Source organism: Notolepis coatsorum (assembly GCF_963971535.1).
Source record: "Notolepis coatsorum genome assembly, chromosome: 5".
Classification (NCBI taxonomy): Eukaryota; Metazoa; Chordata; class Actinopteri; order Aulopiformes; family Paralepididae; genus Notolepis; species Notolepis coatsorum.
The window spans coordinates 96,206,051-96,220,885 of record NC_140169.1 but is presented as its reverse complement, the minus strand read 5'-3'; the positions used below and the strand labels follow the sequence as shown (position 1 = coordinate 96,220,885).

General features: G+C 42.5%; 1 protein-coding gene across 1 annotated transcript in view; it reads left to right on the top strand.

Annotated features, from left to right (window-relative positions):
* trim67 (tripartite motif containing 67) overlaps positions 1-10,813 on the top strand; it is a gene marked incomplete at both ends in the record, with an annotated part of 173,219 nt that extends 162,406 nt beyond the window's left edge. The window contains 4 exons of the mRNA XM_084314434.1: positions 1,294-1,418; positions 4,754-4,932; positions 9,497-9,659; positions 10,766-10,813. Coding sequence (XP_084170560.1) covers positions 1,294-1,418; positions 4,754-4,932; positions 9,497-9,659; positions 10,766-10,813 — 515 coding nt within the window. The remainder of the gene's footprint in view (positions 1-1,293; positions 1,419-4,753; positions 4,933-9,496; positions 9,660-10,765) is intronic.
* Between the last annotated feature and the right edge of the window lie 4,022 nt (positions 10,814-14,835).

Sequence of the window (14,835 nt, the reverse complement as noted above, 5' to 3'; positions counted from 1 at the left end):
CCATGGGAGGCTGCAGTTGGTGAAGCATATGAACGTAAACGACTGAAGTACTCCGACATAGCAGCCGAGGCAGAACAACGCGGCTGGCGTGCCCAGGTGCTTCCGGTGGAGGTTGGTTCTAGAGGATTTGTTGCCATGTCCACAACCAAGCTTCTTAAGGGGATGGGAGTGCGAGGACAGGCATTCCGACAAGCTGTCAAAACACTGTCAGAGGCTGCCGAACGAAGCAGCAGATGGCTATGGATTAAGAGAAAGGACCCCAACTGGGCTGCAAAATGATCATCGAGGGGTAAAAGCAGAGGGGGGCACACAGGTGTTGCCGTTGAGCCCTTCGGAGGTGTCGTGGGCCTGTCAACGAAACACCAATGAAGGAGGGTGCCCACCTGAAGACCCCAGTGAAGCTTTTACCATTACCCCATTCAAAAAAAGTGCTGATTATCTAAGGGATTGTAATATCTAGTCCTATAAGCTCAACAGCACAAGAAATGGCCAAGATATTGATAAAAATGCAACGCCTGTCAAATTAAATCTGGCACATTTTAAGTATGCGTAAAAGTTTATTTAGCATCGAATTGAAATGATCCTAGTTCAGTTATTTATTGTTTTATCAACACCAAATAAAAGGTAGCGTGTAACTTCCGGTCTAGAGAAACTTCCTACGTCAAAAAAAACCTGGAAAAAGACTACAATTCCCAGGCAGACCACGTCAAACAATTGACGTCATTCTATCGCGCCCGCGATATCAGCGTCGCCGTAGAGATGAACCAAGTCGTAGCAACGTGTTCTTGAACTGAGTGAACTGAGTCATAACTGAGAACTGAGTCATAACTCATGCTATGAGAAATTTTACATAATTTTCTAGCTTCTCTGTGACCTTGCGGTTAAGATATCGTTATGGTTAGGGTTATGGTTGAAGGACCATACCAGTTACATCACCGATCAGAGGGTTCTCTCTCTTGACTTCTAGCTTTAGCTTTAGGAGAGAAAGGTTCACAAATACTCACTGAACTGTCCTGGGGCACAGGAAGAACATAATGTTGATTCTTAAAATGGTTAATAATGGTTCATTTTAGGCATGTACAACCAACTACATTGTATGACACATTTAATATTTGATGTTTTAAAAAAATCAGTATGTATTGTTTTAATACGTACACTTTAGAGGTTTTCAAAATGAACATTACATTGACTGATGTATTTTGAGGTACAACATTTTTAAATAGGATGTTTAAAACATGATAATGTTGTGGTTTAACATCTTCAGTGACCCGACTGTCATCTCCTCTCCCACAGTGGCCTGGTTCACCTTTGACCCCACCTCAGCCCACCGTGACATCGTCCTGACCAATGAGAACCAGACTGTTTCATGCAACAGCTATGACGACCGCGTGGTCATGGGGACTGCCGCTTTCTCCAAGGTAAATGTAAAATAAATATTAATATTAATTAATTAATTAATATTAAAGGCGCACGGAGATTACGTTCGTCACCAACACCAGGAGACACTGGATTCGCCTGTTCGAATCCAGCTCCCGGCGTTGCTATCAGCTTGGCTGGCCTCTCACACTGATACAATTGGCTGTATCAGAGGGTGGGAAAGCTGAAGGGTGGGTCCTGGGCGTTGTGGACAGCGACCCCTACAGTTCGGTCGGGGCGCCTGCTCAGCAAGGGTTGGAACTAAGGAGAGATAGTGTGGCCTCCCACACGCTACACTCTCCCCGGTGAGAACCTGCGCGGCCAGGTTGGCCTGCCGGTAGGCTGCACATGCGTCGGAGGAAAGCATGCGACAGTCTCCGGTCTCCCGGACCAACAGTAGGGGAAAGTACGCAACAACCAGGAAGGGTGGGATGGGAGAAAAATCAGGAAAAAGGAGGGGAAGAAAGATAATAATAAAAAAAAAGTGCTATATAGATAACATTCAACCACTAGATGTCGCACTAGAGCACCATCATGTCATTCCATGTGGGGAAGTGGGAAGTAGGGAGGGGATGCATGCACGCAACATGTAAACATTAATTTTGGATCTGGAAATCTTTTTAAATGATAAATGAATGAATCATGAGTATGTGGATGTATTATTATTGTTGTTATTCTTTTTTTTAATGATTACTCTACATAAAATTTTATATATAGCAAATTTCAATAATAATACAAATAAATAAATATTAACACTTTGATCGCCATGGGTTAAATTCATAATTTACCATCCCTCGCCAGCTCTATTTGTCTATGGAGAAGTTCCCCTTCTTTGCAGGGCTATAACTTTTTAAATTCTATTGCTAAATTGCCATTATTATGGCCCATTCAATGTCCTATATGTATTGTTCAGGGTGTAGCAACGTTAAACTTTTTCATTCACATATTCATACTAAAATATGGTCTAAAGTATAAGTATGTTTTTATCGTTTTCTGCAGCTTTCTCCAGAACTTGATTTATAGCTCCAAATGCATTATATTGATGATGAAATACAGTTTGATAGCAATCGGCGCGAGATAAAAAATGTCAACTGGACGTGGTTCTAGAAGTTATTACGTGTCATCTGATGATGACCGGATGGGCGGGGGATCGTTTATAATTCCGTGGGCAGCGTTAGATGATTCATCCAGAGTGGGTCATATGTTCATCATAGCAGTTTATATGGAACACGTTAGAATATAACGCTGAATCTTACCGTGGCTTCCTCGCGCCGCTGGCAGATGAGCGTGGAACAGAATTTTTTCTATTATGGGATGGAGAAATGCCAGATCCATTTCCAGGTTGTATAATAGTATATACGTCCAAATCATGTTGTTTTTTCGAGTTATTTGCACCGATCGATGTTCACTATGTCAAGACGGAGTCTCTCTAACGATAGCGAGTGCCCGGACCACATATGGATGAGCACTACCGGTTCAAAGGCTCATTTCCGGTTGGCGATCTGCCGATCGGCCACCAGATGGCGCTCTTGAACCGCTAGAGAGTTGAGTGGAGCTTTGCAGTGTGTCTCAGGGCTCCGGAGGGGAAATATGATTTCGGTCACAGATTTTTGAAATATTGACATCAAAGACGAGTTACGGCGTCTTCGGCAGAATGAGCATGGCTAGGAATGACATCTTAACCCGCCCCCCGGCGATCATAGTGTTAATAGAAATTAGGGCTGTCAATATTAACACATTAATTGTTTAATTTAGTTTGAAAATCACATTACCCTTTTTGACCCCAACCACCTCCCATAGCTTTGACATCCAGCTGGATGGCTGCTGTGTTTACGTTCCTGATAACTCTGATATGCAAAACAGGAGAATAATGTGAGACATCCCCTGCTATGCTTGCTAATTATGCTTGGTAGCAGTAATGTTAACAGAGATTGTCCGAACAACCCGTCTGCCAACAAAGATATTGTTACATCAGAGAACAATGTATTCCCAACATGGATCACCATTCAATGTTATCAAAGTACTTATGATTACTTTACCTAACAATTTTTTCATGTATTTCTTTATAACCGCAGCCCCTACAGACTGATTGATTGATTGATTGAAAAGTTTATTAACAGATTGCAGAATGGGTACAGTACAGTACATACAATTGTTAAGGGGATGCAGACCAGAGAAAGACTTTCGTCTTGTTTACATCAGGGTCCCCCATTTTCAATTCATCATAACATATATGACATACATTACATACAGATAGACAGTACTGCTACATCTATACATTTATGACATATCAGATTTGCAAATACAGTACTGTTTGTGATACAAAAGTGTCCAGAAAAAGAGTGTATATACATTTGGCATAGAAACTGTACATTGGAGGAGGTTGGGTGGGGTTGGGTGGGTGGGTGAGGGCTGTACATTGGAGGTGGGGGGGGGGGGTTGGGTAGGGGACACACACACATTTTACACTGTACATTGGAATACTGACAAAGCCTTACTTGGTCATTTACTGTACAACTAGGTTAGGACATGTGTGTTTTTGAAAGTGGGTAGTGATTCACATTCCTTTACAGCTTTAGGTAGGGCGTTCCACATTGATGTGGCATAATTGCGAAACGTGTTTAGTCCCTTGTTTGAGCCGAATCTGGGTTTTAAATGATTTGTGGAGCTCCCTCTGGTGTTGTGATCGTGGTATTCACTGACCTTTGGGAAGTATTTTGACATGTACATGGGTACCTTGGTCGCGTAGTGTATCTTGTAGACCAGACCAGACACCTTTTTCTATGTGTTTTCTAATATGCGTTAATCCGATTAACAAAGGCAAATCATGTGATTAAAATGTTACAATTGACAGCCCTAGTATAAATAATAAACACAGGAACATGGGTTTTGAAGGGAAAGTCCTAAATAGAAAGCCATGAGCAACACTGACACATTTAAATAGAAAGTCAACACTGACACAGTTTAAATAGAAAGTCAAACACTGACACAGTTTAAATAGAAAGTCAACACTGACACACAGTTTAAATAGAAAGTCGAACACTGACCCACAGTTTAAATAGAAAGTCAACACTGACACACAGTTTAAAGCAACATGACAACATTATGGGAAATGTGTTTAATCTTCTCCAGAGTCAGACAAGATGATAGATACCAATTTCCTCTCTGTGCATTCAGTAGAAAGCTATCCGGTTGCAAGCTAGCCTAGCTTAGCACAAATTAATGGAAGCGGATACGGACCATTAGCCCAGTTTACCATTTCGGGAGAGGTGTTTTTGGTCAACAGCTAGTGGTCCGTATCCACGGTCCTCTGCTCAGAGTAACCCCTCCCTCCTAGGGTGTCCACTACTGGGAGCTGAGGATCGATCGCTATGACAACCACCCTGACCCGGCATTCGGCGTGGCGAGGATCAACACCATGAAGGATATGATGTTAGGGAAGGATGACAAGGCCTGGGCCATGTATGTAGACAACAACAGATCCTGGTTCATGCACAACAATTCACACACTAACAGGTGGGTAGCAAGCACGCACGCACACACACACACACACACACACACACATACATACACACACACACACTCAGCGGGAGGTCTTTAAGAACAGGTGATCCCCCTCACATCGCCTCTTTGTCATCTCTTTTTCTCTTCACAATAATGCACAGATGCACGCCCACAACAACATAATGACACTGTATGTACACAAAGCTAGTGAGGGCCCCCCCGCTGAACTGAATACACGCTTGTAAAAACATCACACAACATCTCCTCTGCTGTGTCTATCACTGTCAGGACACAGGAGATGCTACAGCGACACAGAAAATAAGTCTATTCCTTCATGTCTATGAAAAAAAAAACATTGTTTTTCTGTTTTAATCCTAGAATAGATTAATTTATATTATTCCTTCATCGCATGGTTTTGTTTTAAGTTGAGTTGTTGTGTCTTTGTGTTCCGTCACTTGTCATCATTCCTCGTCCATCTCTCTCCATGGTAACGGACCCCTCCCTGACTCTCCCATCCCACAGTTATCACACAGGTATTGTGTGTGTGTGTGTGTGTGTGGCTGTCTACACTTGTGTGTGTGTGTCTACACTTGTGTGTGTGTGTGTCTACACAGCATGACTGGAATTGTGGGAATTTCTTTTTTGGTAAATGGGAGATTATATTATGTTAAAAAGAAATCATGTGATCTCCACCTTGGCTTGCATGGCTTGTTAATGTTACAACATACTATACGTTTTCATATACCGCCAGGCTAACAGGTTCCAGAGGTTGTCCCTTGTCGGCTATTGCGGACGAAGTACCGTGCTTACTTGTCTGTTTGCCTGCCATGTTTGTCACAAAAATATTATACTGCTGAAAACATCAAGTAAAAAAAATAAAAATAAAAATAAAGACTAGTGAGGGCATTCAAAGTGTTAGTTTGTAAAAGTTTAGGGGAGCAGTTGCGAATGTGCGAGCCAACTGGTAGGCAAATATTAAAATTGGAATTATTCTCCTCCTCAGTTATTGGTATCCTCTGAAAATGATGGTGCACCACCACGTGGCATTAACAGTACTGTCTTTTAGGTGCGGCTGGGTAGTGTAGAGCAGTGGTTCCCGAAGTCGGGATCGCGACCCAAAGGTGGGCCGCGAGCAGCCACGGGAGGGCCGCGAGATGATTTCCCAAAAAAAAATAAAAAAAAATAAAAAAAAATTTTTATTTTTTTTTCAGGTCACTGAACTTAGAAGCAGGCCAGGACAGTGTTTCTAGTTGTATTCTAAAATTCTATTCTATTGTATTCTAAAATGTGACTATATGGTTTTATATTAACTTAATAAATAAACAAAAACGAAAAATCTACTTATTTCAACGAACATTTCAAACTAAATAACAGATTATGCACATAAAACGCTGAAAACAACCGAAGCAACAATAGTATTTTAATGAGGCTATTATTATTATCATTATTATTTTGCAACAAGTTAGCCCTCTCATAAATAGCACATATAAATGAATAACTAACTTGAACTAATTTAATAGGATTGAAGTGATATTTGGCTTAAAAAATCGGTCACCTGGCAAAAAAAAAAAAAAAAAAAGCCTGACGATGTGCATTGGGCCGCGGCTCTCTGACGCCTTATTTTCTGGGTCCCGGCCTGAAAAGTTTGGGAACCCCTGGTGTAGAGGTCTAAGCACTCACCTACCACCCCCTGGTGTCAGCGGTACCGCCGTTTTGGTCGAACGAACACCGTTGGCAGCGTTTGTGGGTGGGAAGCCAGTGGGGGGAGTCCTGGTCATCATTGCAATAGCGACTCCCACTGGTCGGTCCTGTTGTTCAGCGGGGAGGGGATCTGGGGGAGATAACATGAACCTCTGCGCCTACACACTCTCCCAGTGAAACTCCTCACTGTCAGGTGAAAAGAAGCGGCTGGTGACTCAACATGTATCGGAGGAGGCGGTTCGCAAACTTTTTATATATTATATTTAGGATTTCTTTTGGCGACCCTACACTTAATGTCATTTCAAGGTGGAATTAAAGAATATCAAAATAAAACCACACGTTGTTGAACTTGATCATGCATATTTATTAGAACATTTTATTACAGCACTGTTATCAAGGATTCTTAATAGGACTAGTTGTTAAAGATCCCTAAATATTCAGCACAACAATTGAATGAGGTTGGAGTGGGGTGGAATTTGGCAATGATCACGTGATGATCACCAGTACGACACATCTTCAGTTGTGTTCCCCGACCTCATTGGGTGTTTCGGCCATTTATCACAATACACCCTCTGCCGAGGTTGGCCCACCACAGGCTGATCAGGCCTGGGTGTGTGTCGCACGGTGGCACCACATGTTCATTTAGCAGCCCATGATGCGTCTCTACGTTTCAGCCACAACCAGTGACTGCTCCGTTCTGCTGCAGTGGCAAGTTCTTTGATTGCCTTTCGTTGGGCCTGTCCTCTGATCCCTACTTCCTTCAGGAGCCTTGTGGTGGAACTGGCTACAAAGCCTCTGCAGCCCACCTCCACTGGCCACACCTTCACGTTCCAGCCCCGCCCCTCTGCTTCAGCTGCTAAGTTGGCATATCGCAGCCTCTTCCGTTCAAATGCCTCATATAAATACACATTTATAAAACGAGGCATATTATTTTGCCAAAATATTTAGCTAGAACATAATACAAATATATATATAATGATATATACTGTATATATATATATATATTTTTTTTTTTACTTGCCAATGCGTGACCCCACTGTCACGTGGGTCGCGACCCGTAGTTTGAGAACCGCTGGTCTACACCCTCCCCAGACTGACAGAAGAGGCAGTCTCATATTATGAATTTAGGGAACACTATAGCTTACTGGGAAAGGGGCTAAACATCGCAAAAATATTGCTCCAAAATATCACAAAGTCACATGATCGCTTGTAATAGATTAGATTGTGATTAGAGTTTATTGCCACACTTCACTTGGTAACAGACAAGGCACCTGCTCTACTCTATTATGTGGCTGTTTTTTTAAACTGAGGGCCACGTGTTTCATGATGTTAAGCTTTGCTAGTAGTAGGTCATGACTCATGTTGATAGATATAATGTCACATGACATTATAACTATGATGCTGATTCATTTATGATACTGATTAATTTATGTCATACAATCAGTAGCTATATCCAAGCTATAGTCTTCTGGCACAATACAATATATTGCATAGGAGCGCTGCATGTAGTTACCCATGTAATGCTCCAAGCTAGACTCCTGGCTGACTGCCTTTAATCTATACAACTGCTGATATTAACCTAAAAAACATTCTATATACACTTTTTATGTAGAGTAATCGTTTAAAAAAAAATATATATATATATATATAACTTTTAGAGAGGTGCAGAATAAAAGTATTGCCCCCCCCCACCCCCAAAAGATTATTGATGAATTAATTTATCATTTAAAAAAATATTGGCAGGTCCAAAATTAATGTTGTTGTTTACCTCATCTATCCACTTCCCATTGCTGGTGTTCTAGTAGTGCAACATTTAGCGGCATCTAGTGAACGTTATCTATACGCACCTTTAATCTTTTACTTTTTGCTTTCTTTCTCTTTTTGGTACTCTGATGTCTCTTTCTTGGGTAAAGACATGGTTCTATCACAGCACTGATGCCCCAGCTATAGGTGGTCACTTGGCTCTATCACAGCACTGATGCCCCAGCTATAGGTGGTCACTTGGCTCTATCACAGCACTGATGCCCCAGCTATAGGTGGTCACTTGGCTCTATCACAGCACTGATGCCCCAGCTATAGGTGGTCACTTGGCTCTATCACAGCACTGATGCCCCAGCTATAGGCGGTCACTTGGCTCTATCACAGCACTGATGCCCCAGCTATAGGCGGTCACTTGGCTCTATTACAGCACTGATGCCCCAGCTATAGGCGGTCACTTTGCTCTATCACAGCAATTCTTTGTCGTTGCCGCCATCTTTAGTGTTACAGATTTCCCCATTCAAAACTACCAGTGATCTTTCTCATTTTATAGTCGGTGGTCTCTGGATGTGATGGAGGAGTGCACTGCATATTGAATGCACAGAGCAGAGTTGCAATTCAACTGAATTTACATGAAATGGGGATGTTTTAACTAAAACATGCCACAAGACCTAGTATTCTAATTATTATTCTTTTTTTATGCAAAGAAATCAATAAGTGATGCCACTTATCCATTTCACGCAGTTATCGATAATTATCGATAAATGGTCTCGGCCTTAATCATAGCACTGATGGTCCAGCTTAAACAGTCACTTGGCTCAATGTGTTTAGAGATCAATCCTAGTGTGAAAAGATACACAAATACATCATCATGTTTGCAGTCTTTGGTACAGATGCTTTCTTCTTATGACATAAAGAATATTTAACGTTTAAAGCTCTCCTACAATCATTAATCAAATGAAATAGCCGGACAAAGAAATAATTCTGTCTATGCTTAACTATACTTTTCAAACTTGCCAACATAAACATTCTAAACAAAGTTTATTTCCTGTTGTAGTGTTTACTAAGTGTGTACTGTGTGTTTGTGTGTGTACTGTGTGTGTGTGTGTGTGTGTAGGGCTGAGGGAGGCATCGCTAAGGGCTCTACAGTGGGCATCCTGCTGGATCTGACCAAACACACGCTGACCTTCTACATCAACAAGGAGCAGCACGGACCCCTCGCCTTCCAAGACCTGGAGGGGGTCTTCATGCCCGCTGTCAGCCTCAACAGAAACGTACAGGTCAGGCTGTGTGTGTGTAAATGGACTGCATTCATATAGTGCCAAAATGTGCACTTTAACTTTGTTATTATATTGAGGAAATACAGCAATATGACATATGACATACAGCATGTACAGTAACTAAACGATATGGTAAATGGAAGTGTCTTAAGTGTCTTGCTCAAGGACAATTTGAGACAGAGGCTGGAAACAAACCAGGAACCTTCCGATTACCAGATGATGGCTCTACCGCCTGAGCCACAGTTGCCACATGTTAATGGTGTGTTGTATTATTTTGCTATCATGATGAGTAGTACCAATAAAAAACTCATCAGGCATTGGGCTGTGCTTTGGAACACCAGTGATGCATTTTCAGTTCACCTCAATATATATATATTGTTTTTATTTACATTTGACTGGCAGTTTGGTATTCAAAGAAATATGTGGGTTTTTTTCAAATTCGAATGAAATTGTAATATTGATATTCATTCAGCCCTAGTGTGAGGTGCTTTTCATAATACCCTCTGACTCATGATGATGTCATCCTGGCTCTTGTTTGTCCTCTGACTCGTGATGATGTCATCCTGGCTCTTGTTTGTCCTCTGACTCGTGATGTCATCCTGGCTCTTGTTTGTCCTCTGACTCGTGATGTCATCCTGGCTCTTGTTTGTCCTCTGACTTGTGATGTCATCCTGGCTCTTGTTTGTCCTCTGACTCGTGATGTCATCCTGGCTCTTGTTTGTCCTCTGACTCGTGATGTCATCCTGGCTCTTGTTTGTCCTCTGACTTGTGATGATGTCATCCTGGCTCTTGTTTGTCCTCTGACTCGTGATGATGTCATCCTGGCTCTTGTTTGTCCTCTGACTCGTGATGTCATCCTGGCTCTTGTTTGTCCTCTGACTCGTGATGATGTCATCCTGGCTCTTGTTTGTCCTCTGACTCGTGATGTCATCCTGGCTCTTGTTTGTCCTCTGACTCGTGATGTCATCCTGGCTCTTGTTTGTCCTCTGACTCGTGATGATGTCATCCTGGCTCTTGTTTGTCCTCTGACTCGTGATGTCATCCTGGCTCTTGTTTGTCCTCCGACTCGTGATGATGTCATCCTGGCCCTTGTTTGTCCTCTGCAGGTCACCCTTCTGACAGGCCTGGAGGTGCCAAAGAATATGAAACCGTAGGAGCTGGCGGGCCGCCCCCCAGAGGCCCTGGACACGTACCAACAATGTCATACGGAGCTACGCTTCGCTCCCCGGATGGATCCGTTCCAATAATGTCAGATGGGGGATCACACTTCACTTCCTCGCCTCACTTCCTCAAGGTGCCCTCGCTCTTGGATTATGCTCCCAACTTGAATCCATACTCTCCATCTATTTTGCGATGGATACAGATCATACTATTCCTGATTTTGTTATGACTTGTACACACAGTGCAATCTAAAGACATTGTGTGATTATCACGGAGGAGAGACGCTCTTCTACATCTCAACACTGAAGACCAACTGGTGCTTGAGGATGACAATGTTTATTCAGAGGAAAACGATGTTCCTTTCTGTTTTTTAAAGATCGACAGCCGCCGTTTTCCTTCTGAGCTCCTTCACCACACCTGCCCTTCACATACACTGTATATCCAGTAAACTGTGAGGTCAAAGGTCACTCTACTCGTCAACACACGTTATCCCAGAGGAATGGGTTAACCGTGTGTTTGAGCCAAATCCATACATCTTATAAACTGTTTGTCTAGAATCATGAGATGATCAGTGGTTTCGCCGCTCTACCTCATTGTAAGCAGTAGCGCTGTTTCCCCTGGTGATCAACAACTTCTTTGACCGTGACCCATCCTCTAACCTTCACTGACCCATCCTCTAACTTTCACTGACCCATCCTCTAACCTTCACTGACCCATCCTCTAACCTTCACTGACCCATCCTCTAACTTTCACTGACCCATCCTCTTATTTTTATTGACCCATCCTCTAATTTTCACTGACCCATCCTCTAACTTTCATTGACCCATCCTCTAACTTTCACTGACCCATCCTCTAACCTTCACTGACCCATCCTCTAACCTTCACTGACCCATCCTCTAACTTTCACTGACCCATCCTCTAACTCTCATTGACCCATCCTCTAACCTTCACTGACCCATCCTCTAACTTTCACTGACCCATCCTCTTATTTTTATTGACCCATCCTCTAATTTTCACTGACCCATCCTCTAACTTTCATTGACCCATCCTCTAATTTTTATTGACCCATCCTCTAACCTTCACTGACCCATCCTCTAACTTTCACTGACCCATCCTCTAATTTTCATTGACCCATCCTCTAATTTTCACTGACCCATCCTCTAATTTTCATTGACCCATCCTCTAATTTTCATTGACCCATCCTCTAACTTTCACTGACCCATCCTCTAATTTTCACTGACCCATCCTCTAACTTTCACTGACCCATCCTCTAACTTTCACTGACCCATCCTCTTATTTTCATTCTACGTTTTGGTGGCATTGTGTTGCAGGGGAACAGCTTGGATCCATGTAAACTTGTGTGTATGCAGCACATTGGTGCCAACATTGAGTTGAATGGGATCAGCCGTCTCGACGACTTGGCCGAGAGGTTTACGACCCGAGACATCACTGCTCTTAGTCGTGCCACGTCCCGGGTGGACAGCTTCTTACAGTAGGAGAGAGGACCTCCGCCCATTGAGAAACCGCAATATGATTGTTCAGGCCGTCACCATCCCAATCCTACTGACGAGGAGCACACTACATACCCCCTAACCTTTCTGTTTCCTGATGCTGTTTATGGCCCGTGTGATCAAATATCACCTGACAAACTCGTAAGAGATCCCCGAGATACGACTCCGACACGATATGCTGTGACTTTTAATTTAGTTGTTGTTGTTGACGTTTCTGGGCTGATTGGCAGGTTGGTATACGATCAGAAAAACAACAACACCACCGTAATGTTTACAGTCCGAAATTAAAAAGAAAAAAAGTCACAAGGTGCTAACAGGAAGTGGAAATGCATCACAGGAAGTAATGACTGCAGTTTGTTTTTTCTTTTTCTGTTCCTCTCGGGTGTGTTTATGAGGAAGGACTAGGAGCTGGGCATGCTTTACACGGTGGTAGAATAACAGGTACAAGAACTAGTTGGTTTATCTAGGTGCTATAGATAACATTCAGCCGGCATGTCATTTATCCAGTTTATCAGGTACGTTCCACATGGGAAAATGGGAAGTATGGAGGGGATACAGCACGCAACATGTTAACAAAATTTATTTTGGACCTGCACATTTTTCTTGTTATTATAAATGTATTAATCAATAATGTTTTTGGGGGAAATGCAATACTTTTATTCTGCACCTTAATATTATTACGTTTTTTTATTATTACTGTACATAAACACATCTATAGCACCTTTAAAAAAGGCTTTTATGAAACCAAGATGCGTGAATCTTTTGGAGAATTCATATTACCCACATGGAACAAAAATATCAGCTTCATCTTGAAAAATGCACACTGTGTACAGGAAAGTATTCTTTGATCCCCGTCACAACTGTCACAGATCATCTGAGGATTCTGAGGATGTCATGGTTACAAGCTTGCCTCTCTCAGGTCCTAGATGTACTCCATTTGAACAACACAAGTGGCTGCGACACGAGTGGCTTTGTTCACATACTTGCCTGCGTACTTTGCGTGTACCTGGGGTTTTAAAAAGTATATCCTCTAGGGGACAGATCGACTCATCCCTGGCAGACAATATAATATCTTTCTTCAGAACTTCTGGATTTTCCAGTACGAAAAATATTAATAAACATGAAGACACTCAAAGAGGTTGCCCTCACCGTTCATGTGCTTAATCGCATCTCGCGGACGAGTAGCATTCATTTTTGAGGACGCACTTCAAAGGAACGCAGGTTGCGTGGGGCAGCCATCTTGCGCACGTGTAGTTAGAAGCGAGTATATCAAAGGCTTTACTCCTCGGCTACTGCCGTGATGACAGTCCTCTCCTGGTTTTTCCTCCTAGGTTTACAGCTTCCCGTCTGTGGCAAGGAATCCGACATTTCTGTCCCACCAAGATCCCTTCTTGATTCAGTCTCTTTCTCATACAAAGTGATAAAAGGATTGTCAGGGGTGAGTTAGTGACGTTTACACAGCCTCCATTACCAGGGCAGGCTAGGAGTGCAAGGGTTCAATTCGATTTGTCCTCTAGCTAACAAAATTGACAAATAATCTCAGTAGGTTTGCTCTGTGAATAGAGGCCTCGCACGGAATGTGTGTGTCGTTCTCTTTCTTCCAACATGGCTGCCTGTAACCATTGGTAACCACTTTCAAACTAAAACGTGTCATTTCTGTGCAGTGGTAGAGCAGGTCAAACATGATGTCACGGTTCCACTGTGACTTGTTTACAAGATCTAGTAATAAGACAACAAATTATTCAAATGTTGTTTATATCAATATCAATGCATAGCAACCGTCAGAGGACAAATGGGCATTCTAAACGTTATCTGAAAGGCCTCTATTGCAGGTCAAGAAATGGAATTAGACCGAGCCTTTTTACAAGTGCTGCATCACCAATATACAGTTTGTGAATCAGAAAAGGGAACAGTTTAATGTTCACTATATATTTAGTAAATATATTCAACACTCAAACTGTCTCAGTAGTCTATACACTCTACCAGGCACCTTTTAAAGGGATATTTTGACAATTAAAATGGTTGTCAAATAATCTTTTTCCTCCCCCGTTTACATTCACGTTAACACTTTAATCGCCGATGACGTGTTTAGACGTCATTCCTAGCCATGCTCATTCTGCCGAAGACGCCGTAACTCGTCTTTGATGTCAATATTTCAAAAATCCGTGATCGAAATCATATTTCTCCTCCGGGGTCCTGAGATATACTGCTGATCTCCACTCAACTCTCTAGCGGTTCAAGAGCGCCATCTGGTGGCCGATCGGCAAACAGGAAGTGCTCATCCATAAATCGTCCGGGCACTCGCGATCATTAGCAGGACTCTATCTCAACACACTGGATAATCAATCGCTCGCCCTAACTCAATAAACAACGTTATTTGGACGTATATAGTATTATACAACCTGGAAATGGTTCATCAGGATCAACATCCCATAATCGAAAACTGTCTACTCCAAGCTGATCGTTCAACGGCGCGAGGAAGATACGGTGAGTTTCAACGTTAT